We start from the raw sequence: 27,982 nt of genomic DNA, 5'->3' as shown, positions 1-27,982 counted from the left end.
CAAGGGGCTCTCTGCTGTTCTCAGCTAGAGGAAGTTCCCATAAATCCCATGGGACTAGTGGTTTCTTCCACAACATTCCACAGGCTGCATTCCCCCGATGCTGGACAACCAGCTCTCCTAGCCAAGCATCATAAACAGTAAAAATCCAAACCCAAACCACTTGCTGCCCAAGAAAAACACAAACACTAAAACAAACTGATTCCTGCTTTAATTGAAGATGGTGGAGTATAAAGTCCTACAGAAACATTACAGGGAATCTTCCAGAAAACAGGGATTACAGCAATCCCCATGGAGAGGCAGATGAGAGTAATTCATAGCTCACTGAGGCCTCCCCATATCAAGTTTCTGAAGTACCCAGAAGATCTCTTCATCATCTCAGTCCTGTTCCCCATCCTCTCCAATCTTGATTTCATTGTAAGATCAAAAGGGCTACTGAAATGGAAATTATTCTGGCCTCAAGAAATTTAAAGACTTTTTAATGAGTGGAACATTCAAAATTTAAATAACTTGAACATGGAAACCAGCTGACCTTGACAAGTTACTCTGTTAGTAAATAGGAAATGGACTGAATCATCCTGGACATAATTTCATTAAGGCTTCAATCCATCCAGGAAAAGGTAGCACAATTACACTATTTTATAATCCAACTTTACAAAAAGTTTACTACCCAACTCAAGAAATGTTTGTGCCCAGAGACAGCTTATTTCTAAAAGATCACCCTGACCCTCCAACACAGCCAGAGGCCTCCACTCTTCTTTGTTCCCTTCTCCATGTCAAATATGCCAATTTACTTCTTCAGGAGGAATGGAAGTCCAAGATTATATGGTAAGCCTGAAGAAGAAAATGCTGAGACACCACACCTAAAAGCAGGAAAGAAATAAGCTGGCGGGGAAGACAAATAACAGTTGTTTGTTTCTAATTCATTCTGAAAACCAAGTCTTGCCTTTACCAGTCTTTTTCCCTGAAGTCATCTAGCCATTAGAGAGGGGAACCTGGATGTGAAGTCTGTGAAGGAAAGGTAGTCGAAAGACAAACTGCCCTGCAGGCGACAGTCAAGGAGAGAAGAGGTAGAGGTTTGGTGGTTAATGAAGAAGTGCCTGTCTAGCCATTCCCTCTTCTTCTCTTGGGTTGGCTCAACCAATGTAGATGCGGTGGAAATCATTGGCACCAAACGCAGCATTACACTTGGGACATTTGCGCTGACGGGTGTCATAGCGTGTCTTTACACACTCAAAGCAGAAAACATGAAAACACTTGGTAAGTACAGCATCCTTTTTACGCATATTGCAACATGGACAGGTCAGGCGTGCCTAGAAAAAAAAAAAAATCAGAGTCTGATCAACTGTAAAGGTTTAAATGGCTATCATATGTAAGCAAACAACCAGGAAACCCCGTATGCACTAAGATGAGAGTGTCACTTCCCCACTAAAATAAACCATCCCCTGGTTACCTTCATTCATGTAAGGAAGTTTAGCATTTATTCTCCCAGTCTGTTAGTAGGCCACTTAAAAAAAAAAACACACAAAGAAATCACTGAGGCAATTTTCCTAACCTTGTAATCCTTAATCTCCTCCATCAGGATCTCATCACATTTGGGCACATTGTCTGGTTTCTTTGTGGTCTCCAGCTTCCTTCGGAGTCTAGAGATGTCCTCCTGTGGTAACACAGCACACATTAGAAATACTCTCCTAGACCTGCCATTTTTGAGAAAAAAAAAAAATTGCTCCAACTTGGAACCTTCTGCTGTGCTTTATTTGCACTTTCTGTCCTTTCAAATCCAATTATCTTTTTAAAAATATTTTTATTTATTTATTTATGAGAGACACAGAGAGAGAGAGGCAGGGACATAGGCAGAGGGAGAAGCAGGCTCCACGAAGGGAGCCTGATGTGGCACTCGATTCCAGAACTCCAGGACCACACCCTGAGCCAAAGGCAGATGCTCAACCGCTGAACCACCCAGGTGTCCCAAATCCAATTATCTTCTAGAGATGCGGAGAACTACAGATGGCAAATACCTTCTTTTGTTCCAGAGCAAAAAACCATAACCCTATCACCAAACTCAAGTTGCACCTAACTACTGTCAATCTAGTTCTATAGAAATAGTTTATTAAAAAAAAAAAAAAAAAAAAAAGGTTGAAAAACTAGGTAAGCCACTTTATTTTAAGGTAATTCTTTTTAAGATGAAGGTAGATTGGATTAAAATAATTTACAGATGTGGGATGCCTGGGCGGTTCAGTGGTTGAGCACCTGCCTTTGGCTCAAATCACGATCCCGAGATCCAATCCCACATCAGGCTCCCCACAGAGGAACCTGCTTCTCCCTCTATCTATGTCTCCGCCTCTCTCTGTGTCTATCCTGAATAAATAAATAAAATCTTTAAAAAAAATAATAATAATTTACAGATGTATGGATGAGGATAGAAAGTTATTATGAGAAACATTTGACATGCCTAAAATAGAAAAATTACAGAACTTTAAAATCCTCTAATTTGGTATGTTGCTACTTTACAAATTCACCAATTCATTCAATTAATTAGTATTTATTTCATGCCCACCAGGTGCTAGGTATCAGGATAAGCTTTAGGGGTATGGCAGTGAAGAAAACAGACTTGGTCTCTTCACTTAAGGAACTTATAATCAAGTAGAAAATGACATACATCAGACCAATAACTCTTTCGTAAAATTCCAGAGCCCAGAAAATACCTAAAAGGTGAAATGCAAAAAAAAAACACAACTGCTCTTACCTGAGCTCGTTTGAAATTAAACATATCCTTTTCTTTAGTGACACTGTTCTCCACGATCTCATCCTGAAAATCATGTAGCTTCTTCTGAGCCAATTCCAGTTGCGCTTTGAGGTCATCTGCCAGCTGGGCTGCTTCCATCGCCTAGGTGGGACATACAAATAGCATCATCTTATTTCTAGTGAGGCAAAACGTTAACCCGGTCCAAGGAAGAAAGTGACCCTGTAATTTCATCAGTGTCCTACTTATTTGCTCCCCTGAGATTAATCATCACTTTAGATTACAGTGTAAGCAATCATACCTTGCGTTTATTCATCTCTAAGGCTTGTGTCCTAAGACCCAGTTCCTTCTCCCCTGTGCCAATGTTGCTTTGTAACAGATGCTCCTTCTCTTCCAATTTCCTTACTACCTGTAACTGGGCATCAACCTTCGAAAAAGAAAATCAGATTTTTAACACAAACAGGAAAGAAAAAAACAATTAACTGCTAGGTGCTGCTAATCCGTAGGCCCACAAAAAGAGTCTGTTAGAAATCTCAAACCTTCACTGTCTTTACCTATGAGCCCTTCAAAATACATGCAAGAGCACAATACTTCACCTTTCATACAAAAAAAAAAAAAAAAAAAGTTAAAAATTCATTGTTAATGATTCAAGCAGGAGTCTAGGAAACCATTGAAAATTATTCTCAAATTGCCAAAAGCTAAGGGAATTCCATTTACAAAAATTCATCTCCTTCAGCCATACTAATTCTCAAAGCCTGGCAATTCATACTAGACCATGAAAATTACAGCTCCAATAAAGGCCATGTGTATCTTTCAGAATGGCTAGAAGTCCTAAAGCAGCCTTTTTCTTGAAATTCACATACAAGGTGAAATTAACATGAAAGGGTAAGAAGTAAAGTCACACACCCACAGGCTCTCATCCCAATATCCAGAGATAATCAGGTAATCACTCTCACAGTTTCTCATGCAGCCTTCCAGAAATTTGTAAAAATACACAGCACACATATACACAAAACGTACACATTACTAACATAAAAGGGATAATAAACCACTTAAGGATAACATCTTCCATATTAACAGATCCATATTTGTTTTAACAGCTACACTGTACTCCCTTGCAGAGATGTATAATTTATTTACCAGAATGCTTACAAGGTACATGTAGTTCTTAGGGTTTTTTCTTATTTTTTAATGCCACATAATCATTAAGGCATACTTTCACGTAGAAAGCGCCCTACGTCAACAGAATTCTGGAAAGCTTTATTTGAATTACCTGAGTCTTTAGAGTCAAAACTTGGTCAGCCAGCTCCTCCTTCTCTTCTTTGAGCAACTTGTGGATCTGATTGGACTTGATACGCTCAGACATGAGCTTGAAATTTGCATCATCCTTCTCCCGCAACTGCTGCATTAAACGGATATTTTGCTCCTGCATGTCTTCAAAGGCCTGGCCTGTAACATCCATCTCTGAGAGGAGTGCCTCTTCCTCCTAAAATAAGGAGAAAGAACCTTCATTTTAATAAAATCTTTTAGCTCCAAAGAAATGAGCACTGGAAACTAAATTTTCCCAGTGTTCATTCAGAAATAAATTAACCTAGTGACAGAGGGACTCAGTGTTAGGAAGCTTAGTTCTGTCACTTAGGTTAGCCCTAGGAATACAAAAGAAGCCCTTATTATCTGAAGCTACTGGCACTGATGGTCTGATGCTTGGGTGATCTGTATTCACAGTCAAAGTGGACAAAGCTTACACATACCATACATAATCTAGCAAAATGATCAAGTAGCAGTTGGTGAAGTGAACTTCTATCGCGAAACCTTCACATTTTCTCATGATTTCCCCACAACTGAAGTATCAAATTTAACTAGACTTTCCAACAGTACTGCACAACAATCTGATGGGTGAAGAACAGTATCTAAAATATTTTTAACTTACATTTTGTGTTAATAGGAGACTGGACATCTTTTCAGATGTGTAAGAGCCATCTGTGTCCTTTTCTGTGAACGAGTCTTATCTTTTGCCTATTCTTCTATTAGGGCGTTGGGTTTTCTTCTCTATCATTTCTGGGGAGTTTTTCTTGAAGAAAGATAAGCCCTTTTATGCTAAGAGTCAGAAATATTTTTTGCCTGTTTGTCATTATCTTCTGGCTTTGCTAACAGTGGTTTCTGCCAGGTAGAATTTTTGTGGGCTTCTTTCATAAGTTGAAATTATCAATTCTTTTCATATTTTTTAGACTTATATTAACAGTTAAAAAGATTCCCCCATCCAAACTTATAAAGAAATTTGTCTGTTTTCTTTTAGTGGATTAACTTCTTTAATATTACAGCTATTACCCAGTTGGAAATTATCCTAGTATAAAAGTGTGTCTGAGTATACACCCAACTTTTTCCCAATATTATTGTTTCTTTTTGCCCTACCACATTTAATAGTCTTCCTTTTCCTCCACTGACTTTAAACTGTATCTCTGGCACATATTAAATACACATAGGTACTTTGGTCTCTTTCTGGACTTTCTATTCAGTCCTAACAGTCTATATTAGCCTCAAGCTATTTTATCTACTGAAACTTCATGTTTTTACATCTGATAGGAACGGCCACCCCTCAACCCTACTGCTCTTCTTGTTCAGTTTTACTGGCCACTCTTATTTACTCTTCCACATGTACTTTAATACTGGTCTGCCTACTACCAAAAATCAGTATTTTTACTAGGATCATATTAAATTTATACATTAACTTACGGAGAATGAACATTTTTAAGATAATGGGTTATCCTATATAAGAATACATGTGCCTTTCCACTGCTACTAGAACCTATTAAGAGTACAATTTCCTCAGAAGAATTTTTTTTTTTTTTTTTAAAGAGCAAAGGAGGGGGATCCCTGAGTGGCTCAGCGGTTTGGCGCCTGCCTTTGGCCCAGGGCGCGACCCTGGAGTCCCGGGATTAAGTCCCGTGTCGGGCTCCCTGCATGGGGCCTGCTTCTCCCTCTGCCTCTCTCTGTCTCTCTGTCTGTCATGAATAAATAAATAAATCTTTAAAAAAAAAAAGAGCAAAGGAGAGAAAATTGGCAATCACCAAATTTAAGAAAAGCCAAAGCCCACTTTTTATAAAAAGAATGCATAAAAGTTCTAATAAAGTTCCTCTTCTCAAGGTACTTAATGATCAAATCACCACTAAAACTCCTTCACTTTGCCATTTTGCTATTTTTTTAGACGCAGTGAAGATGTTCCTCACAGTGTACGTACATAGCTTTTCCATTTTCGGGATCTTTATTATTGAAAGTCAATAAAATTCATGGGGACTTAAAAAAAAAAGAAATATGTTCATTGTGAGAAGAAAAATCTCTACAGTTCTTTTTTCTTAGTTTCATATATTTGTAATCATAACATACATAAAACCTTACATAATATATATTTTTTCATTTATACTCACTATATCCCTGATTCTAGATCAGCAGAGGAAGGATAGATCCCGCAATAAACAATGTTTGAACAACCGGCTATCCATTTGAAAATAAAAGTAAATTTCCTGCCCCACAAATACATAAAACAAAATAATAATGAAAGACTTCAATATAAAAACGAACTTACATATAGGAGAAAAACGTATTCATGAAAAAGAAAAAAATGGAATGAAAGAAAATTGCACTGCCAATAACTTGTCAAGTAACATTTACTTAAAAACCTAACTAAATGAAGATAGTGTGCCCACCTGCTTGGCCATGGCCAGCTTCTTCTGCAGGTACTCTATCTGCTCTTCTACTGCCCGGATCTTCCTCAAGGCATCCTCATCAGCCATTTTCTTGTTCTCCTTTTTCTCCTTATCCTCTAGATCCTTGAGTCTTTGCCTTAAATCTTCCAACTAGAGAAGTAAGGAATCACACATACAAGAAGAAAAAACCATAATAAAACTTCAAAAATCAATTAATCACGTGCAAATGGAGGGCCCCCAACACCAAAAGTACCTTGACAGAATTAGAAAGGGAGAAAAATGATATACTGGTCCACCACAGCACAACACTGTTGTAACTCCACTTCGTTCCAACGTGACACACTTGTATAAGGAACACTGGTGAGAAGTGCACGTGTACCTCTCTTTAGGATAGTGGTTCTCACCTTTTTTTTTTTTAAGGCCTCCAAATTGTAAGAAACTAAGACATTCTTCCCAAAAGTAATCAGAAAAGAAACTCACTGTAACAATGATTTATGGGGAAATCACTAATGGGAAAGAGGGAATAAAAAGTCTGAAAAGGTTACTCCTATTCCCAGAAATTGTGAAATACCTTACTACCTGGTGGAGAATACAGAAATCTATTTTATTTTAGATGGTCTCTGAAAGGAAAGAAAATGCCGCTGAGTTTTAAACACTGACTTTAAAGATAAAGAAAGAAACTACATCCTTCAGAAATGTGAAGGAAAATCCCACAAATACAGATTGTAACCAGAATGACAGGTAATGGCAGACTAGATTACCTCTGCCTTTGACTTCTTCTCAGCTGCCATCAGCTGAACTTTGTCTCTCTGTTCCTTTGGGGCAGAGCGGTACATATCTAGCAATAGTTTCATCTCCTTTTGGCTCTCTTGTGCCTTCCTATGATGAGGGTAGTAGGGGGAGGGAAAGGGTGTAATGAGAAAACACAGGAGATCAGAGCAAGGGAAACTGGAACTGAGCAAAATAGTTTACAACAGTTCCATTTACACCTTATATCACAGATCTAAAAGATAAATCTTCTGCACAGACCCAACGGGAGACTTGTGGATATACTCAGAAACTACAGAAAAGCAAGCTGGATAATGGAATCATTTCTCCCTTCAGACTAAGTTCTCTAACATAAAGCTATAAAAATAAATGCCTGTGGCCCTAATTAAAGATGTAAAATTCTGGGACCCTACTCTTAGAAACTGAGATTCAGCAGGTCTGTGATGTGGTCCAGGAATATACTTTAAATAAGTCACCCAGAGGATTCTGATACATTTGAAAAAAACATTTACCTTAAAGAGATCAAGAGGAAAGAATGGCAGAAAAAAAGGGTAGAAAACTAGATTCAATAGTGCAGTGATCAGCCATCAGCTGAAGACTGAATCTTCATCTACTAATTTATCAAACCTCTTTACTATACTTTTATATACCAAAGAAGTTCAAATGTTCTGGGCGCAGCTGTCCTTCAAATCCAAGTATCAATAAAGGCACGACCAACGGGAAACAAGAAATAAATAACTAGTTCTCCCAGACAAGTTACTGGTTATGCAGGAAGAGAAGGGGCAGCATGTGAAGTCACGCTGGTGTTTCATTAACCGACAGGATTGTCTTACCATTTCAATGCTCGCAGGGGTAAACCTCCTAAGACAGCTCTTAAAATGATCTGATACATACACAAACTAGTTAACTGCCAGGCAAACAAATCAACATTGTTCAAGTTCTAGTGATACAAACTCAACCTAATATGATTTAAATTACAGTTCAGGGTAGCAATCCCCAAGCAGTTAATTTCACTAATTCTTGTATCACTTAAATCATGACATCCTGTCCCTTGACTCGGATTCATGAAGAGCAAGGCTACACAAGGAGGGTTTACTGAGACCTGACCACTGACCCAGACTACGCAACAGCCCGTGCAAGCCACCTGTACTAAGGATTGTACACCTGATTAAGGACTGAGAGCACAATTAATTGTATGTTTAGTTACACCTGAAATATTACAACACTCTATAACCCACGCCATCAACCAAACATTTTGTGCATGATGTCCTAACCTCAGCTTGTGAGTCAGAAACAGTTACTCTAAATTCTCTTACTTGAGTTCAATCTTCAATTGTTTGATAACTTCTGCTTCCTTTTTCCTTCCATCGTCATGTTTCCCTTTCTCTTTATCCTTAGCAGAGTCTCTTTCTTTTTCTGACTCTTTCAGTTTCTGCTTCTCTCGTTCCCTCTCCTTTTCCTTCTCCCGCTCTCTTTCTCGCTCCCTCTCTTTCTCCCTCCTTTCTCGTTCTCGTTCTTCCTCGTCCCGTTTGGACTTAATTTCATTGACCTCCTCCTGAGATGCCTTTGATGTGGAGGACTGGGCAGGTACGTCCTCAGGATCTTGCTTCAGCTCTGCAGGCTCATCCTTTGGATCCTCAGTACTGGACTGAGACTGTAGGAGGGCACTGCCACTGCGCAGACGTGTCTGGGAGACAAAGACAGAAAAGAAGCACACCACTTGCGGTAACCACACTACTCGCCTCCCTCGAGACCAGCCTGACAAATGGAACAGCAGACAGCACTGATTCTACCCCTCCTGATTACCTTGTTCAGGTCAGACTGGGCTTCTCTCAGTTTCCGCTTATATCTTAGGACCTCCCCTTTCAGCTGGTGATTGTGATTCTGGAGGCTACTGATGAGGTGACGCATCTCCCGGTTTATGGGGCCTTAAATACAGCAATAGCAATGTTATGAAGAACTGAGATTAAGGGCAAAGGCACAAGGAGAGAAAGTGCAGAACACATCAGGAACCTCTGAGAAATACGGAAAATTACCAAAAGACAGATTCCTTCTCAGAAGAAGAAAACAAAATTGGCTAATCTGAGTTGCAAAACAAATACCCAGGCTGTGAACCAAAATGAACTACAGGATTTGATTTAAGGGTCTTTAAGACATCTGAGCTCCACTTAATACTAACAAATTCGGGTGACCACATTATGCTTTTTAAGGGAAGCATGTGCAGCAAACTGCAGGGTGAAGCAAGGATAATCATACCTGCTTGCTCATTGGCAGCAAGGGTCTGCTCAAATTCTATCCTCAGCATCTCATACTCCTTGCGGACCTGGGCCAGAGTATCTTCCAGCTGGATCACTTCAGTCCTCAGCTTCTTATGAAGACTAACTTCATCTCGCTACACACAAAAAAGGGAAGCAATCAAAACTTCTTATCCAAATGTGGAAACACCATCATATTGTTACTAGGTTTCCTAATTTTGACCAGTAAGGATCTAAGAAGAAAAAAAAGAAATACTCAGAGGGATTACTCTACAATGTTCCAATTTAGTTGACATTTAATGAGCACCAGTCAGCTACAAAAACTGACTTGAGAACTGGCAGGATATTAAATAAGGGAAATAGCCACTACCTGTGAGAATGTTGTAATTTACTAGAAGTACTAAGTGGTAAAACAGGATATAAACGTATGTATGGTAAGATACATTAAATTCAATTCATTTGCCAGACATACAGTAAAAGACCAACTATGACAAACATTACCTTAAGGAACTACGGAAAGTACAGAAGTGAACACATGAATAAAAGTTTCTGCCTTAGGATACAATCAATGCCCAGAAATCAGTGGCATTTCTATACACTAACAATGAGACTGAAGAAAGAGAAATTAAGGAGTCAATCCCATTTACAATTGTACCCAAAAGCATAAGATACCTAGGAATAAACCTAACCAAAGATGTAAAGGATCTATACCCTCAAAACTATAGAACACTTCTGAAAGAAATTGAGGAAGACACAAAGAGATGGAAAAATATTCCATGCTCATGGATTGGCAGAATTAATACTGTGAAAATGTCAATGTTACCCAGGGCAATTTACACGTTTAATGCAATCCCTGTCAAAATACATGGACTTTCTTCAGAGAGTTAGAACAATTATTTTAAGATTTGTGTGGAATCAGAAAAGACCCCGAATAGCCAGGGGAATTTTAAAAAAGAAAACCATATCTGGGGGCATCACAATGCCAGATTTCAGGTTGTACTACAAAGCTGTGGTCATCAAGACAGTGTGGTACTGGCACAAAAACAGACACATAGATCAGTGGAACAGAATAGAGAACCCAGAAGTGGACCCTGAACTTTATGGTCAACTAATATTCGATAAAGGAGGAAAGACTATCCATTGGAAGAAAGACAGTCTCTTCAATAAATGGTGCTGGGAAAATTGGACATCCACATGCAGAAGAATGAAACTAGACCACTCTCTTTCACCATACACAAAGATAAACTCAAAATGGATGAAAGATCTAAATGTGAGACAAGATTCTATCAAAATCCTAGAGAAGAACACAGGCAACACCCTTTTTGAACTCGGCCACAGTAACTTCTTGCAAGATACATCCACGAAGGCAAAAGAAACAAAAGCAAAAATGAACTATTGGGACTTCATCAAGATAAGAAGCTTTTGCACAGCAAAGGATACAGTCAACAAAACTCAAAGACAACCTATAGAATGGGAGAAGATAGTTGCAAATGACATATCAGACAAAGGGCTAGTTTCCAAGATCTATAAAGAACTTCTTAAACTCAACAGCAAAGAAACAAACAATCCCATCATGAAATGGGCAAAAGACATGAAGAGAAATCTCACAGAGGAAGACATAGACATGGCCAACATGCACATGAGAAAATGCTCCGCATCACTTGCCATCAGGGAAACACAAATCAAAACCACAATGAGATCCCACCTCACACCAGTGAGAATGGGGAAAATTAACAAGGCAGGAAACCACAAATGTTGGAGAGGATGTGGAGAAAAGGGAACCCTCTTACACTGTTGGTGGGAATGTGAACTGGTGCAGCCACTCTGGAAAACTGTGTGGAGGTTCCTCAAAGAGTTAAAAATAGACCTGCCCTATGACCCAGCAATTGCACTGTTGGGGATTTACCCCAAAGATACAAATGCAATGAAACGCCGGGACACCTGCACCCCGATGTTTCTAGCAGCAATGGCCACGATAGCTAAACTGTGGAAGGAGCCTCGGTGTCCATCGAAAGATGAATGGATAAAGAAGATGTGGTTTATGTATACAATGGAATATTACTCAGCTATTAGAAATGACAAATACCCACCATTTGCTTCAACGTGGATGGAACTGGAGGGTATTATGCTGAGTGAAGTAAGCCAGTCGGAGAAGGACAAACATTGTATGTTCTCATTCATTTGGGGAATATAAATAATAGTGAAAGGGAATATAAGGGAAGGGAGAAGAAATGTGTGGGAAATATCAGAAAGGGAGACAGAACGTAAAGACTGCTAACTCTGGGAAACGAACTAAGGGTGGTAGAAGGGGAGGAGGGCGGGGGGTGGGAGTGAATGGGTGACGGGCACTGGGGGTTATTCTGTATGTTAGTAAATTGAACACCAATAAAAAATAAATTAAAAAAAAAAAAGTTTCTGCCTTAAAAAGAAAAAAAAAACCAGTATTTACATTTGCCCTGACACACTATAATGGCTTATAAATGGGGAGGCAGCTTCTACCCACTATTCTTGCCCAGGCACAGAAGGCTCCAAGCCATGCTCAGCTATTTTTAAATCTGTTCCTCTCACTGCTGGGAATGCCCTTCTATTTTTTCTACCAGTGAACCTGTTTTTATATAAAACCTGTATTTAAGTTTTCTACTAGGGAACTTAAGCTTCACACTTTACTCAGGCAAGCTGTATCAGGAAGGTTCTGCAGTCAAATCAGATGCTCCGTCTCCTTTATCATTGCCTGTTTTAAGTATGCCTCGTTGTCCCACTCTGCATTCTAATGGACACTACTCTCCCCACGAGGCTGTTTGATCTCTGATGGCAGGATGCCCACCAACCGGCAGAGCAAAGGCCTATGACCACTCTAAACATGTTTGCCGAATGAGAGATAATTGCTCATGAGAGGGTAAAATTATAGAATTTATGAGGCAGAAAAGCTCATATACAGAAGACAAAGCAAGGCTGTTACCTCAATAAGCTCAACTTGGCGCTGGTGGGTCCCCCTGGTGCCATGAAGCAGAGTCCGAGCCTCATCCAAGTGCGCTTTCAACTGCAGGCTCTCATTGTACAGGACGGAGAACTGTGACTGCATACAGCGGTATTCCGGAGTCTCCTTAACTGCCTCCTCCACCGCGCTCCGCAATTCCACCTGAGGAGGGCCCAAAAACATTAGAAGCTAGCGTCTGTGCCCTAGATGCTAGACAGGAAATAAAACCTTAAACACTATGAGGTCTGTGTAATTTCAGACAAGGTTTATGAAGATTACGGATTATATCTGCCCACTCCTTCACTTAGGTAAAATCTATATCAAATTAAATCTGACCATCCAAGAGGTGACACCAGGTACCTGTATTCTCCACCCAAGAACTGTGTTAATTGATATGTTTTACAACATGTACCAACTTACACCCAATAACATCAGAAGAGCCCTGTGAAATCTATCAGATGTGGGGACACAGAGAAATCTTATGAAATTTGTTAAGATGTTTAATTCTTAAAACATAGTTGAGGACCCCCGTCACTAACTTGGTTCTATTTATGAGAAGTCACAGAGAAATATACTTTTGACATTGTATCAAAAAAAGTTATGCTTCTCTTAAGCAATGGTTTGCTTTAATTATGCAAACACTTTAACTGATTTAACTCAGGTTGGGTTTTTTGTTTTGTTTGTACAGTTCAAACATCTTTATTCCCGTATTTACCTAGAAACAAATCAAATTATAAAAGACACGTGGCTATTACTGAAAGAAGGATAGGAAGACTTTCAGGATCTACTTTCTTCCCACCCTCCAAGAACCTGGGGAGAGAAAACTCTAACAGGCAGGTTGGAGAACCAATAGGTACTATCACTGATCATGTTTTCTTCTCGGTTTTGACATCTAGGTACTGCAGAGCCAAATTCTGTGACCCATATTTGCCACTACTGCATGTGATAGCTGACCCTGTTATGGGGTATAAGTGCTCTATGCATATATCTTGTATACAAGCCATATTTTTTTAAATACATTCTGGATCATCACCCCAGTTTACCCTACTCCTCAATTTTCTCAACAATTTCCAAGTTAGGACACCTTGGCTCAGTCTATACATCTTTGTAAACTGTTTTAATTACTTTCCAGAACAAGGCAGGGTAAAAATAAGTAAATAAATTGGTATGCCAAAAAAACTCACTTTTTTTAAAAAGATTTTATTTATTCATGAGAGACACAGAGACAGAGAGAGAGAGAGGCAGAGACACAGGCAGAGGAAGAAGCAGGCTCCATGCAGGGAGCCTGACGTAGGACTCGATCCCGGGTCTCCAGGATCACACCCTGGGCTGAAGGCGGCGCTAAACCGCTGAGCCACCTGGGCTGCCCTCACTTTTTTTTTTTTTTTTTTTTTAAGATTTTATTTATTTATTTATTTGTGAGAAACACCGAGAGAGGCAGAGACACAAGCAGAGGGAGAAGCAGGCTCCCCATGGGGAGCCTGATGTGGGGCTCAATCCCAGAACCTCGACCTGAGCCAAAGGCAGATGCTCAACCACTGAGCCACCCAGGAGGCCCCAAAACTCACATTTTTCTTTTCCCTCATAAGTTATGAGGCCTGATCGGTATGTATGTGAGTTGATCAGTGAGAAGATTCATTTTACGGCTCTTCAGAAAGGTGTCTCCTACCTTCAGCTTTTCATTTTGCGTAGTGACCTCCTCCAAGTCTTGCCGAAGTTTCTCCAGCTCACAGTGACGGTTCTGAGCCAACTCTTTGTTCTCCTCCAGCTCTGCATTCATTTCCTCAAACTGGACAGAAGCAGGAAAATTGCAAAATGAGCATAAAGAAAAAGAATTTCTAAATCACTCCCATTCCTAAGCTTCCACCTTCACTAACCCCTTCTTCCATCAAAACCACTCTGCCATTTGTGAACTCCTAAGTACACAGCACAACAGCTGACACTAGTTCAAAAATGTGTCCCGAGGGAGTCACCGATTTTACCTTCCGGGCATTGATAGTGATTGTGCCACCATAGAGACTGCTCCCGGCTCCATAGACCTTATAACCTTTCGAATTCACCTACAGCAAGGAAAAAGATTCTTTAGTGAGAAGAGGCCCTAAGATTTTAGTCTGATCACCAAAGTACTTTTAAAGAGTCCATTTTGTCCCCAGGTACTATTACCCAAGTCCACCCTTTCTGAGCAGATTCCTTAAAAATGATCTTAGTCCCTAAGCTCTGAATGAAACAGCACTTGCCCGTTCAAGAACTTCTGCTAAGTGTCGGTTGAGTCGTTGTTCCCTCTTTCGAATTTTGTCAATATCCCACTGCAGGTCATCGATCATGGACTCTAGGACAGACACTCGTGACTCGGCTGTCTCCACTTTACTCTGTAACTTGGAGAACTATATCCCAAATACAAGGCATCCAGAAAGAGAAAGCCAAAAAAAATACGGAGTAAGAAAAGCAATACCTTCCATCACTATCTTACATCTCAAATTTCACAAAATTAATCCTCGCTTATGGATCATTGTAAACAAAATTTAAATAGAGGCTCCTTCACCTTCTTCCCAGTGCATGAGTATAAAAATGAAATCAGATATTTTTAACCTTTCTGGGTCAGTTACAATCATGAAAACTTTAATTACAAAACTATTACATGTTCACATTAATCTATACTTACCCTTTGTTGGTTTTAAAAAATGGTCCCAAAAATCTGTGATAGTCCTCCCATCAAGAGGTGGTGGCACAGTCCCCTCCTCTTAAATCTGGGTCAACTTTAGTGACCCAATAGAAATGATGCTATGTAACTTTGAGGCCATGTCTGAAAGGCCATGCAGACTCTGCCTGAAGTTCTTGAGACATTCATTCTCTGGAAGATGGAAGAAACCAGCTGCCATGTATGAAGCCCTACCACCCTGAAACTGCCACGCTGGAGGCAACAACATGCATTCCAGTGGACAACCAAAGGTGAGTTTCCACCCAATGGACATGCCACATCAACAGCCAGCCACAAAAGCCACAATGGACATCAGCTCAGTTGAGCAAAGCAACGTCACTCTCCAGCTTCATAATGTTACATGAGGATTGGGAAAGGGCCAGTAGAGATGAACCTTCCCATTTTGGTGGCACCTAGTTTATGTCTCCAACGTGACAGCAGTTCTTCTGTTTTTCTACTACACTCCAATCTATTTATAAGCACTGCTTTACTGTAACCCTTTATAAGGCTTATAAGAATCCACATGTGTTAATGAACTTCCCAGACGATTCTCATAAGAACACCCAGCATGGACCTTGGCATTGGAGTTTACAAAACAACGGCGTGATGAAGAACATGGCTTTGAAGTAAAACAGACCTACATTCAAATCACAGTTTGATCACCTTCTGGCTGTGGGTTCAGACCACTCATCAACCTCCCTGATTTTGTTTTCTTAGCAGTAAGATGGGAATCGTTTGACCATTAGAGATAATACTCAAGTGCTTAAGTGCTAGGCACTAAATAGATGGTAACTACTAACTTACTAATAATAAGCACAAGGGCATGGGTGGCCAAACTAAAGTATGTCAAATTTCAGCACAATATCCTTTGAACTAAACTGAAACAATAATCAGGAATGTCAAAAAAATCTTAAAGGGCTATTATCACTTTATCTCAATCACTGTGTATAAATAAATAAATACCCAAATCCTGACATAGTTTGGTCATGGCACTATTTCCACCCAAGTCTGGATTGAAAACTCACATTCCTCAAGTTCCCAGGCTGTGATCAACAGTACTTCCTACTGCCCATTATAAGATAAATTTCTACCAACCCATTCCTCATAACATTGTACACAATATTTTATATTTGGGGGAATTCATTATTGGGGGGATTGCTGTGTTGTTTCACAAAACCCCATATGATGGTATTTCTTCCTAAAAACTAGTATCATCAAGTGTCTGTTTAAGAGGCACACGTCTAGAAGAAACATGTGATTATTTTTTCTCCTTAACCCTTCCTCAGATTTTGATTGCTCAGAACTGGTCACTTGAGCCTGCCCTGCATACTTTTTTTTTCCTTTCTTTTTTTTCTGCATGCTTTTCAATATAAAAATAGGCATTCTACAGACAGATGACCTTCAAAGTACTCAAAATTCTGAGTCAATGTCTGCCACAGGCCACTGAGAAGTACTATCTCTCCTTTCGGGTTAAGTACCTCCTGAGACATGGTGCGATGCTTCTCCTGAAGGAGGTCTGTCAATTCCTGTAGCCTCATATTCTCCTGTGCAAGGAAGGAATTCAGCTCCTGCACCGCCTCTTCCACTATCAGATTATCTGAGGGAGAAGAACTGCACTTTAGTTTAGCATCTATAGTGTCAAATTTTAAAACTATGCATCCCACCAAAATGTTAACATGTTATCTCACTTTATTTTCCTGAAAACCTTCAAGAAGTAGGCTGGTTGTTATTATCCTCAAATGACTGATTAAGTACCCAGAACTTGGGCAGCCTGGGTGGCTCAGTGGTTCGGCGCCTGCCTTTGGCCCAGGGCATGATCCTGGAGACCTGGGATCGAGTCCCACGTCAGGCTCCCTGCATGGAGCCTGCTTCTCCCTCTGCCTGTGTCTGCCTCTCTGTCTGTGTATCTCTCATGAATAAATAAGTAAAATCTTAAAAAAAAAAAAAAAAAAAAAAGGTACCCAGACCTTAAATAACTTGCTTAAGGAAATAAGCCATTCTGGTGCTTCAGTAGAAGATGACACAGAGCCAAGGTCACTTACCTCCCATTCCTTTCTATAAAGTCAAAATGCCATGAGAAGAGAAATGGAGATTCTTTAACTTTATTTGGAAAAGACAGAATCACCAAAAAAACTACATTTTACAACTGTAGACAAGATAGAGGATCTCTCATCAGTGTTAGACTTCATAACAATAAAATTCTATTTCATAAGGCTATCACAAATTCCTATTATTCATTAACACCAACATGAAACGTCTCTCTGTTGACACAAAGAAGGGGAGGGCAGAGAGCAGAAATTTCCTTGTACAAATGAGCACCTCTAAAATCATAGAAGAGTAAACATAAGAGCTTAGAATTATTTAACATGTTCTAGAATAGGATGCAAGGGGCACGCCTGAAGCTCAAAAGCCAAAATGTACACTACAATTTACAAAGAAAGTAGATAAATTTACAGACCTTATTACAATAAGTTAGTATGTTTCAAATTAGAGTGACAAATACAATAGCTCAAATCCAAATGTTAGCAAGTGAAACGAGATACTCTCAGGATATATAGTAATGCCCTGTAGAGACAGTTACCAGGAGGAAAAATTATGGTCTCTCCTACTATCCCCCTGGCATCACTCAAACACCATACAGAACAGGATGGTCATGTGGCGGGTTTCGTGGTTTTCAACCAGGACTGCCTATAGAATCATTTGTGGAACTTTTAAGATTAGACACTTCCCTAGGATCCATCCCACACCTACTAAATAAGAATACCCATGAGCACGGTCAAAAAAACATATGCTCTGAAAGTTCTCAAAGCTTCTGGTTCATAATTCAAGCTAAGAACGAGGAGCTGAATTTCAGTCCTTTTAATATCTTGAGATACTCAGAACAAAGCCTAGACTACAGTAAGAGCTCAATAAATAGTGAATTAATAAGCTGATAAATACAATTCTTTTGAACCAAAGATAAAATAAATATGGCAGCACGGGTGGCTCAGCGGTTTAGCACCGCCTTCGGCCCAGGGCATGATCCTGGAGACCTGGGATCGAGTCCCATGTTGGGCTCCCTGCATGGAGCCTGCTTCTCCCTCTGCCTGTGTCTCTGCCTCTCTCTCTCCTTCTCTCTCTGTGTCTCTCATGAATAAATAAAATATTTAAAAATAGTAATAACAAATGAATAAAATAAACATGGGGAAAAAGAATGAACTGCCAAAAAAGTATAGTTGATGCTACAATTCATACTTTATAGATCTTTATCTCTTCGCAAGTTCAGCTTATCAACAGCAATTGCCTTTTATGCTATAAATAATAGCTCAGCGATTTATAACTTTTTTTTTTTTTAAGATTTTATGTACTTACTCATGAGACAGAGAAAGAAGCAGAGGCAGAGGCAGAGGGAGAAGCAGGCTCCCTGCAAGAAGCCGAATGTGGGACTCAATCCGGATCCCAGGATCATGCCCTGAGCTGAAGGCAGATGCTCAACCACTGAGCCACCCAGGCGTCCCACTTATTTTATTTTTTAACTTAAACTCTAACCTTAAAATGCATGCCATCAAAAATAATTTTAAAATACTGTTTAGTATGCTACTTATTTTAGTTCCTTTTAATATATAGCCATTTTTTTACTTGACTTTCATTTATAAAATCAAGTTTAACACTGGCATAACCTCTGCAGATGGCATATTATCTGCATATAATATACATATGGTACGTACCATAATCCATATGGTTTATCCACGGGCATATTACTAGGATTTAACCATACCATCCAACTGGTCAAGTGTAGCCAAGGGAAAAAGAAGTAACGCCCAGCTCAGTTTATATTAGGTGATTTATAGCCAGTCATTCACTATTAACTAAGCACACACTAGATACCGGATACAGTGCTAGACACTGGAGAAACAAAGAAGAGTGAGCCACGGCACTACATCAGGGGACAGAGTTTAACTGGGAACTCACAAGTGGATGTAATATACGAATACAAACGTCTAGGAAGACACGAAGCTTTGTACTATAACCTGCTTACAATGATTATCTTTGAGAAGTGAAAGGGGAGGACTTTTGTAGTCTACTCTTAAATGTTTTTGATCTGTATATTCTAAAACTATTATCCAAATAATTAAATACACAAATACATGTATAGAAAAGCAAAAGAAACCATTTCCCATCAAATACGCACAAGTGTTTTACATCTCTCATTTTTTAATTCTGTTGATAATTTAGCCCAAGTATCCTTAAAGAAAATTAGAGTAATAAAATTCTTATTTGCTCATCCAATGATTCATTACATTCTCTGTATTACTTTCAGAAATAAAAGGTTAATCATCTTTTTTTTTTTCTTTTTTTTTTTTAGTAGGCTCCATCCCCAATGTGGGGCTTGATCTCACAACCCTGAGATCAAAAGTCACATGTTCAACTGACTGAGCCAGCCAGGCACCCTGGAAGGTTAAACATCTTAATAGCAATCAGAGAAATTACGATATTACAACTAGACCGTGATTATTAAAAATGTGAAATCGGGGCATTTAAAATGCAACCTCAGTGCACAAATACTTTACTATATTATACAACTGTAAGGTTCCCCATTAACACTGACTAGTAACATAATTACTTCAAATAGACACTTATCCATCCATATAATATTTTATCTTTTTATTTTTTTGTGTGAAGGGGGAGGGGCAGAGGGAGAGGAAGTGAAAGAATCTTAAAGCAGGCTCCATGCCCAGGGCGGACCCCAACACAGAGTTCCACCTCATGACCCTGAGATCATGACCTGAGCAGAAATCAAGAGTCGGACGATTAACCACCTAAGCTACCCAGCCTCCCCTCTTTTATCTTTGTAAACAGAAATCATTCAACAGCTCTAAAACCTGAGCCATCTCTTTTTGAAAATATTAGAGATAAGAGAAAAACAAACAAACAAAAAAACAAGAACATATTAAAACTCTTTGGGCATGCCTGGGTATCTGACTCTTGATTTTGACTCAAGTCATGATCTCAGGGTGGTGACATCAAACCCCCAGTCAGGCTCCACAATGGGCATGGAGCCTACTTAAGATTGTCTCACTCCCTCTTCCTCTGCCCTTCCACCCACCTCTCAGACTCTATCTCTTGAATAAATAATTTTCTTTAGGGGTGCCTGGGTGGCTCAGTCGGTTAAACATCTGTCTTCAGATCAGGTGATGATCCCAGGGTCCTGGAATTGAGCCCTGTGTCAGGCTCCCTGCTCAGGGGGGAGCCTGTGTCTCCCTCTGCCCCACCCCCTGGTTGTGCTCACTCACTCACTCTCCCTCAAATAAATAAATCTTTAAAATAAATAAACAAATCTTTAAAAAACTGACTCTTTGAAATTAAAGTTCAGTATCTAACAAACAAAATTTTTAAAATAATTACCAATATTTAAAATATTATCACTAATAAATAAATCAATGGCCAATACTACACAAATGTCCAGAAACAGTTATTCCTTAAATAATAAAATTAATTTTGCTAATTATAAAAGTGTTTAATAAATAGAATGGGGCTTTCCTCAGAATGAGGCTTTCCTCAGCTTCTTACAGGACTATCGTGTGCCTCAAAATATGAAACACTTGGAAAATACTAACATGCCATAGCAACGACATTACAGGTATTACTAGTAATACTGGAAATTAGATTGCAAGGAATTTAATCAAAAATAAATACGTTAAGTCTGCAAACTATAAATCGGCATACAAAGGTGAGCTCTTATTTTTCCCCGTTCTCCTAGGCTCCTGGTTCTTGCCTCACCTCCACTATTTAGTTTGCGCGATAACAGCTCCACTTTCTCTTGTAATTTATCATAGACAGTCACGATCTGGGACACAGCTCGGCGGGAGGACTCCACTCGCTCCTGCAGCTGAGATTCCATTTCTTCACTGGAACTGCTGGCCAAAGTAGCAAGGAAAGAGAAAGCTGGCTCTTGCCCTTCCCCTGAGGACACAGAGGGGAAAAAAAAAAAAGCTGTCAACATGATAAAACTGGAAATACCAAAGTCTTCTTTCTTGCCTCAAATAGAAATCCTGAAAGCAAAGCTCTACTTCCAACACCCACACAGCATGTGGTGGTAGATCCACTACAAATACTCACCTCTCTCTCGGTCATCTTTCCGTTCCTGATTGCTATCAGAGTCCGGCTCTGGTTCGGGCACGACAAGGGCTTTCCTTTCTGTGAGGAGATCTCCCAAACCCTGCTCCAGATCGTACCGTTTAAGGATGATACGGATGTTTTCATCAAACTGAGAAGGGTGGGTACAACATTTATGAAAAACCAAAAGAACACAACTTGAGAAATGAAGAGTGCTGAGAACAAAAATGCTCAAATAAAAACCTGAGCAAATGAATGAGGCAGCTACCTGACTCCAGTACCGGTTGACGATCAGCAGTGAGGCATCATCAGTAGCCTGTCTTCGCTCCAGTTTTTCAATGTGCTCACGGAGTTCATCTTCGATGGCCTGCCGTTGATCCAGCATTTCTGCCAGCTTGCGATTTTTGGTCTGCAGTGTTCGAATGTCTAGCTCCTCCTGCCCCGGGAAACCAATTTTATTAGTCTCCCCAAAGAAATCAGGCAAATCAGCTGTTAAATTCAACAAGGTCACATTAATTCGTTATTGCTATGACTAAAGCTGTTCATTTTTTTTTTTTTAATCTTATAACAAATCATTGGATAAGAAGTAGGAACAGAAGAAGAAAAGGAAAGAATCTGCGATGATGGGAAGTGAGAATGTCACTCATATACTAGGACTTGGACTTCGCCCATCTCACTGTTCTTTCTCATGCACATCCACAAAGTCCTGTGAGGCTCCACTGTTCAGCCAGAGCACCTTCCACCCTGATCAATGCTGCCACCCATCTCCTCAGCACTGCCCTTCACTCGATCAAGAACCTCGGCACCTGGGCCCTTCTATGCCCCAGTGCCTGCCAACATATGCAGTGAGCGCAATACGCATGTGGACATGAACACATGTGGACAGACCATCGAATCCTCTAGCAGCTACTCTAGCAGCTACGCTGCATTCTGAATTCCTTAACTCTAGTGAGTATCTCCCCCATTGTGCTTCAGCCACACATTTCAAAGGCCATATCTTGGACTTCTGTCATTATCTGTAACTCTGTCACAACTGAGACCTTAAATTCCTTGAATAAAATCTTATCTTTCCAGATACCTTGTGCCCTTATCCCCATATACCAATCCTCATCTAGATCTTCCAGGATTTTAATTCTCTCCTTTTTCCTTGTCAATCCCTTCTATCTCCACTATCTTCCATACTTGACCTCAACTTGTGCTCAGGATCTCATTCCCTTCTGTTTCTGCAAAAATATCACTCCATCAGTAATTCCACACCTCTCTCAGTATCTTTAACTTTTCACCCTAACCTCTTCCCTAGGACAAGTTGGGAGGTAGAGGTCAGGGAGGGAGAACCCTGGCACAGAAACAAAGGATTGGAAAGGATTACACTTTTACTTTACCTCGAAGTTCATGAATATTTTAAAGTAAGCACTGTTTATTAGAGCACCAATGTCCTGTTTTGCTTTTATTCTCCTTCTTCCATTTTATTCTCCTTCTTCCAGTGTTAAAACACTTGATATGCCAAATTAGTCAATAGTTCCAAACGTATAGTTATTAATACCATTAATAAAAGATATCCTTAACCTCTTCTCTGAGCCCTCCTTTCCCCTTCTTGCTCTAACTGAAACCAGGATGAGAATACGGTTTCCCTGCACATTTCTCCAGCACTGCCCTGGGCCAGAAACAGGCAGGCATCCTCCTGCCACCCTGCCTTCCTGCACTGGTCTATAAATGTGCCGATTACTTCCCCACGTTTCCTTAAGATTTAGTACCTAGCTTATCACTCTCCAATGCTACTACTATCACGGTTCTTACTGATTACAATTCCCATATAGATGATCTTTCCTGTATCTCAAATCCTCAAGTCGTTGACTTCCTTTCCTCCAATGATATTGTCCTCTACCTCCCTCAGCCACCAAACTCTGTTATTCTTATTCTTAGCCTGAGCTGTACGTGTATGCTCTCTATAAGCTGAATTTCAAACACCCCATTTTCCACAATTACCACCTACTTGTCCAGCTCATTCTCTCGGGTTCCCTGATTCCTCCAATTCTTCACTTTCTCCAGCACCTACAATCATTGGTCCTCTATCTTTCCCATCCTTCACTCCTCTCACTTCCTCACTCCCTTTCTTTCTTGAACTTGAATTCCATGATCAGTCATAATCATCTCCTTTTAGAACCTCTTCCTTCCTTGCTCCTTCTCCACACCTACCTGGTAAAAACCCCACCCGTGGTATCATCCACCTCTCCACTACTCCAGGCCTACATCCATGCAGCTGAATGTGACCACAAAACAAAGTACCGTGCTGCCTGGGCTCACTTTATCTCATGATCACAGAGTCAGGTAGGTCCTCAGTGCTGCCCAGCAACAATACTCGATCTCTCTAGTCCATTCCCTCTTCAAGATGACTACTTCATACCTTCTCCTGTCTCTTCAAACCTCCAACACTTCCTCCCCCATCCTCACTCTCAGATGAGTCGCCTGATTTCACTGAAAAAGAAATAGAAGCAATCAGGAGAGAATGTCCACATCTATCTCTCATAACTGCAACTACTGACCTACCTACAACTGAACTCATATCACTGTGTTCCTCTTTGTTGCTATGGATCAACTGCCCCTGCTCCCAGTTAAAACCAATTCCCCACTTGTATGTTACATGCCATGCTCTCTCCCCTATTCATGGAATTCACACCAGCAACCATCTCCTCTTTCTACTACCTCATCAACTTTATCATCTCTACCAAATAATTTCAATCAACCTGCTGTAATAGCTCCTATCGTAAAAACAAAACAAAACCACTTTCCCTAAACCCCACATTTCCCTCTGGCTAATGCCCCATCTCTTTGTCTTGCAAAGACAAAGTCATCAATACTCCTGCAAAGCACGGTCTCTACCCTCTTTTCTCTAATTCCTCTCCTCTCCTATTCTCTTCAGCTCACTCCAATCAGACTTCTAGCACTACCACTCCATAAACACAGTTATCAAGGCTCCCGAGAACCTTCCACTGCTAAACCAAATGTCTCAATGCTCCCCCTACTCAAACCATCAGCAGCACCTGAACAACTCCTTCCTGAAACTCTCTTCATTTGACTTCTGGGCCCCCAGTCACTCTTGTTCTCCATCTACTTCATTTTCTGTCTCTTTGGGTTAGTCTCTTTGCATCTCTTTGAAATGAAAACATCACAGCGCTTCAGGGTTCTGTTCTCAATCAAACCTCTTCTGTATCTACACTCGCTTAGAGCCTCTAGTCTCATGGATTTAAATACCTCCTCCCAAATGTACAGCGTTACCCCGACCTCTCCTCAGACTGCAGATTATAGTATTCAACCACCTACCCACTCAGATGTTTAATAAGTATCCCAAACTTGCATGTCAAAAATCAAATTCCTGATTCATCCTCCACAGCTTCCCAAAAAGTATGTTCCTCTCCTACTTCTCCCTAGCTCAGTAAGTGGACAGTCTATACTTACAAATTTGGGGATTTCATAAACTTCATCCACTCCACCAGCAAATCTTGTCAACACTACCTCCAGGGTGACCCATGCAACCATGATCCCTCATCAAGATTACTGCAATGTGTTGGCAAATTGAACTCCAATAAAAAAATAATAAATAAAAAAGATTACTGCAACAGTCTCCTGTAGTGGACACTTTTGTTCCCCATGCCATGTCCTGTCAGTCTCCCAGACTTCAGCACAGCCGTGGTGGACAGCTCCATTCATACAGGCAGTGTTCCCACCTCAAGCCACCTGGAATCTTTTCAACTTTTGTTCCACAATCTCAGCTGGCTCACTACAGCAACCTTGAAGTGCAGAAGAAGAGATATTGCCTATAAAGGCAACCTTCAACCAACTGGGGCAGGAATCAGTGGAGATATGTCCCAACTCCCCACCCATAATGGGAAGGAGAAGAGGGCGAAGGAACAAGGGAACAATTTTGCTAACGTTTCAACCTCTAAATCTTGCTCCTCTATAATCTATTCTCCAAGCAGAAGTCAGAGCATGTTACTCTCCTGCTTAAGACCTTCTAATGACTTGTGGATAATGTCCAAACTGGGATGAATCCTGTCTGCTTCCCTTAGAGCCTATGGCTATTTATCCCTATGAACATCACATCTCCCACTCATAAATATTAGAACAGTCTGGTCTCTTGGCAGTGCCATCTTAACAAACTGAAGTCCAGGGGTTGTCTTCAGTGTAAAGCATAGTATTTAGAAATAACAGATGTTCAACAAATATTTATATTTACTGAATTAGCAAATGTCCTTGGGATGCATAACGTGATTCAGTGTTAAGACAAAATCACCTCCTGGCAGCAGTACAGAGTAGTTGAACCCCAGACAGACTCAGAAATGACACTTCATCAACTATTTACTCTGAATGTTCCCATTTTCTCTTTCATCTTGAGCCTAATTCAAATAAGGAAGAGATGTGGTTTCATAAGCTATACAAATGTAGCATTTTAACACCATATCCCCATGGCTGAGTTTCAGAATACAGACTCCTAATCTAGATCCACACTTATTATAGTGAACTTCTGATGTCTAATGGACATATAACATTACTCTAAGCTTCTGGTGTAGAACAGTCTAATGAATCTGTCAACTCCATAATAGCAAGGACAGTATCTATCTTATTCACCATGATAGTCATAATACCTAGCCCAATAATTATTATTAATAGCTCACATATATGGAGGAGTACTTACATATTAAAGGTAACATTTCGACCCTTAACAGGGGCTCTTTCATTTTATCATCTCAACAACCCAATGAAGTAGATACCATATTAAATTTTATAAACATGGAGAAGAGGCACAGGGAGGATAAGCCATGCAGCTAGAAAGTGTTAGTGCTGAGAGTGAATTCCAGGAAGTCTGGCCTCAGACTGTGACCCATCACAACTCTCTCAGTGATTTTGGAACACCGCCTCTTAGTACCTAGCACCTAACTTTTCAGTGAATGAAAAATGACTGTACAGTTTCCCACTGTTGAATGCCTATAATCAATGTGTATCAGGCACCACACTCTCCAGAGATCAGAAGCATACCTTTGGAAATAAAGATCAAATGTCAATATACTCTTTTCAGAACTGACCACATCATTTCACCTACTTCTGCCTGTTTTATTTCCCTCTTTTCAAATAAATTTTTCTTAGACCAGAAGGCTTCCATAAATTCTTACTTTCAGCTTGTAATTGAGAAAAGAAAAGCACGCTCTCATAGAACTGTTTCCACATACCGTGGAGGAGACACCTCCAAGCTTAATTGTCTCCACTGTGGTCCCTGAATCTTCAACGGCTGTCTTCTTCTCCGGAGGCATGGATGTGCCAGGCTCTCCAGCTGCTCTTTTATTTCCAATTCCTGACATCTTGGCACCAGATGATAGCTGCTGTCTTCCTGGAGAGGGGGGAAAAAAAAAAAAAAAAACAGAAACTTTGGTAAGATATGAAAGAAGAGCAACAATAAAGAGATCACTTCCAAAGTAAAAACTAGCAAGTTTTCTGCCAGCCTCTTAACCTAAATCCATGAACTTCATACCAAGGAACACAATCCCCATATTCCTCCTGGAAAGAAAAAAGTGAAGTGTGGAGTTAAGAGTCAGGGCTGAATCTAGGCAACTACTAATTTCTAAACAGGATGCTGATAAGGAGTAAGACAAATGGGACAATGGGCAAAGAATGAAGAGACTAAGAAAAAAGAGAAATCTCACTTCCTGAAATGCCAGAATCAGAATAATAGTTTGAATAGGACAGGAACCAAATCTATTGTGTTGGGGACAACACAGAGCTGAAAGCGACCTGAGAAGTGTCTACTGAATCATTAATACTGAACAAGCCGTGTATCATCACTGAGGCTGAGGCTCAGTCTCCTATCCCAGGGATAAGAGTATTATTACCGTGCCCCTTTCAAAGGATGAGTAAGTACAGGGAGAACTTAAGCATAACGCCGCACACGAAGAACACACTCAGAAATACCAGCTCCCTTTTCTTGTATCTGCAGTTTCTTCCCTATCGCCAAACGCTCTCCTCATCATTTCGGTGCAACCCTGGGGAGCCCTGACCTGAGTGTGAATCACAATTCTACCTCTCAGGGAGCCGTGTTGCCTGGAAGGACTTCCACAAGAGCTTCAGTTTCCTCACAGCAACAGGGGAGGCGAGCAAATACTCTGTCTGCCCAAACTGCCTCCCGGGGTCTCGGAGCTCGAGGAGGAGAAATGGATGCTAAAGCACCTCGCTGCTTTAGAAAGCGGCCCTGCCATCACCGAGACGACACACTACCCCGCGTCCGAGCCACGCTCCAGGAAAAGGGGGCTTATGGGCGGCAGTAACCCGAGTCGGACCTCGCCTGGAGAGAGGACACAGAAGGGCAAGGCTCCGGCCGCAACCCCAAGCCGAGTCGCGAGGGGGCAGGGACCCCCAGCCTCCCGCGCGGCCAATGGCAGGCCCAGGAGAGGGAAGCCCCGCAGCCGGGGAGGGTGGAGACTCCCGACGCCCCGCACAGTCCCGCAGCGCCCTCGGCCGAGATCTAACCTGGTCTCTAACGACTCGCGCCGCTGGAGAGCGGAACTCGGGCAGTTATTCGCCGGGGTCCGCTCGGCGCCCCCACTCCTCACCCCTGACCCGCAGGCGAGGACCCATCGGAGCTTCCGGGAGGCGGGGCCAAGGGAAGGAAGAAGGGAACCAAAAGAGGAAGGGGCTTCACCGAGGCCGGGCGGAAGTGACGTCCCGCGAGGGCGCCGCGCGCCCGGAAACAGAGGC

At 40.9% G+C, this 27,982-nt stretch overlaps 1 protein-coding gene across 1 annotated transcript; it reads right to left on the bottom strand.

Moving 5' to 3' along the window:
• Positions 1-186: 186 nt before the first annotated feature.
• Positions 187-27,644, bottom strand: RNF20 (ring finger protein 20). The gene is made up of 20 exons (XM_077912745.1): positions 27,301-27,644; positions 26,464-26,610; positions 21,507-21,674; positions 21,242-21,389; positions 20,903-21,085; positions 16,621-16,739; positions 14,682-14,828; positions 14,427-14,504; positions 14,114-14,233; positions 12,427-12,606; positions 9,469-9,604; positions 9,019-9,140; positions 8,529-8,899; positions 7,206-7,323; positions 6,445-6,594; positions 4,014-4,226; positions 3,042-3,167; positions 2,744-2,884; positions 1,553-1,654; positions 187-1,310 (listed from the first exon to the last, which is right to left on the bottom strand). Exons 2-20 carry the CDS (start codon positions 26,590-26,592, stop codon positions 1,134-1,136), a joined length of 2,928 nt encoding a protein of 975 aa, XP_077768871.1. The 5' UTR covers positions 26,593-26,610; positions 27,301-27,644; the 3' UTR covers positions 187-1,133.
• Positions 27,645-27,982: the final 338 nt, after the last annotated feature.

This window comes from Canis aureus, chromosome 10, assembly GCF_053574225.1.
Source record: "Canis aureus isolate CA01 chromosome 10, VMU_Caureus_v.1.0, whole genome shotgun sequence".
Lineage (NCBI taxonomy): Eukaryota > Metazoa > Chordata > Mammalia > Carnivora > Canidae > Canis > Canis aureus.
The sequence above is the reverse complement of the archived record's forward strand: the minus strand, read 5'-3'. Positions and strand labels throughout refer to the sequence as shown.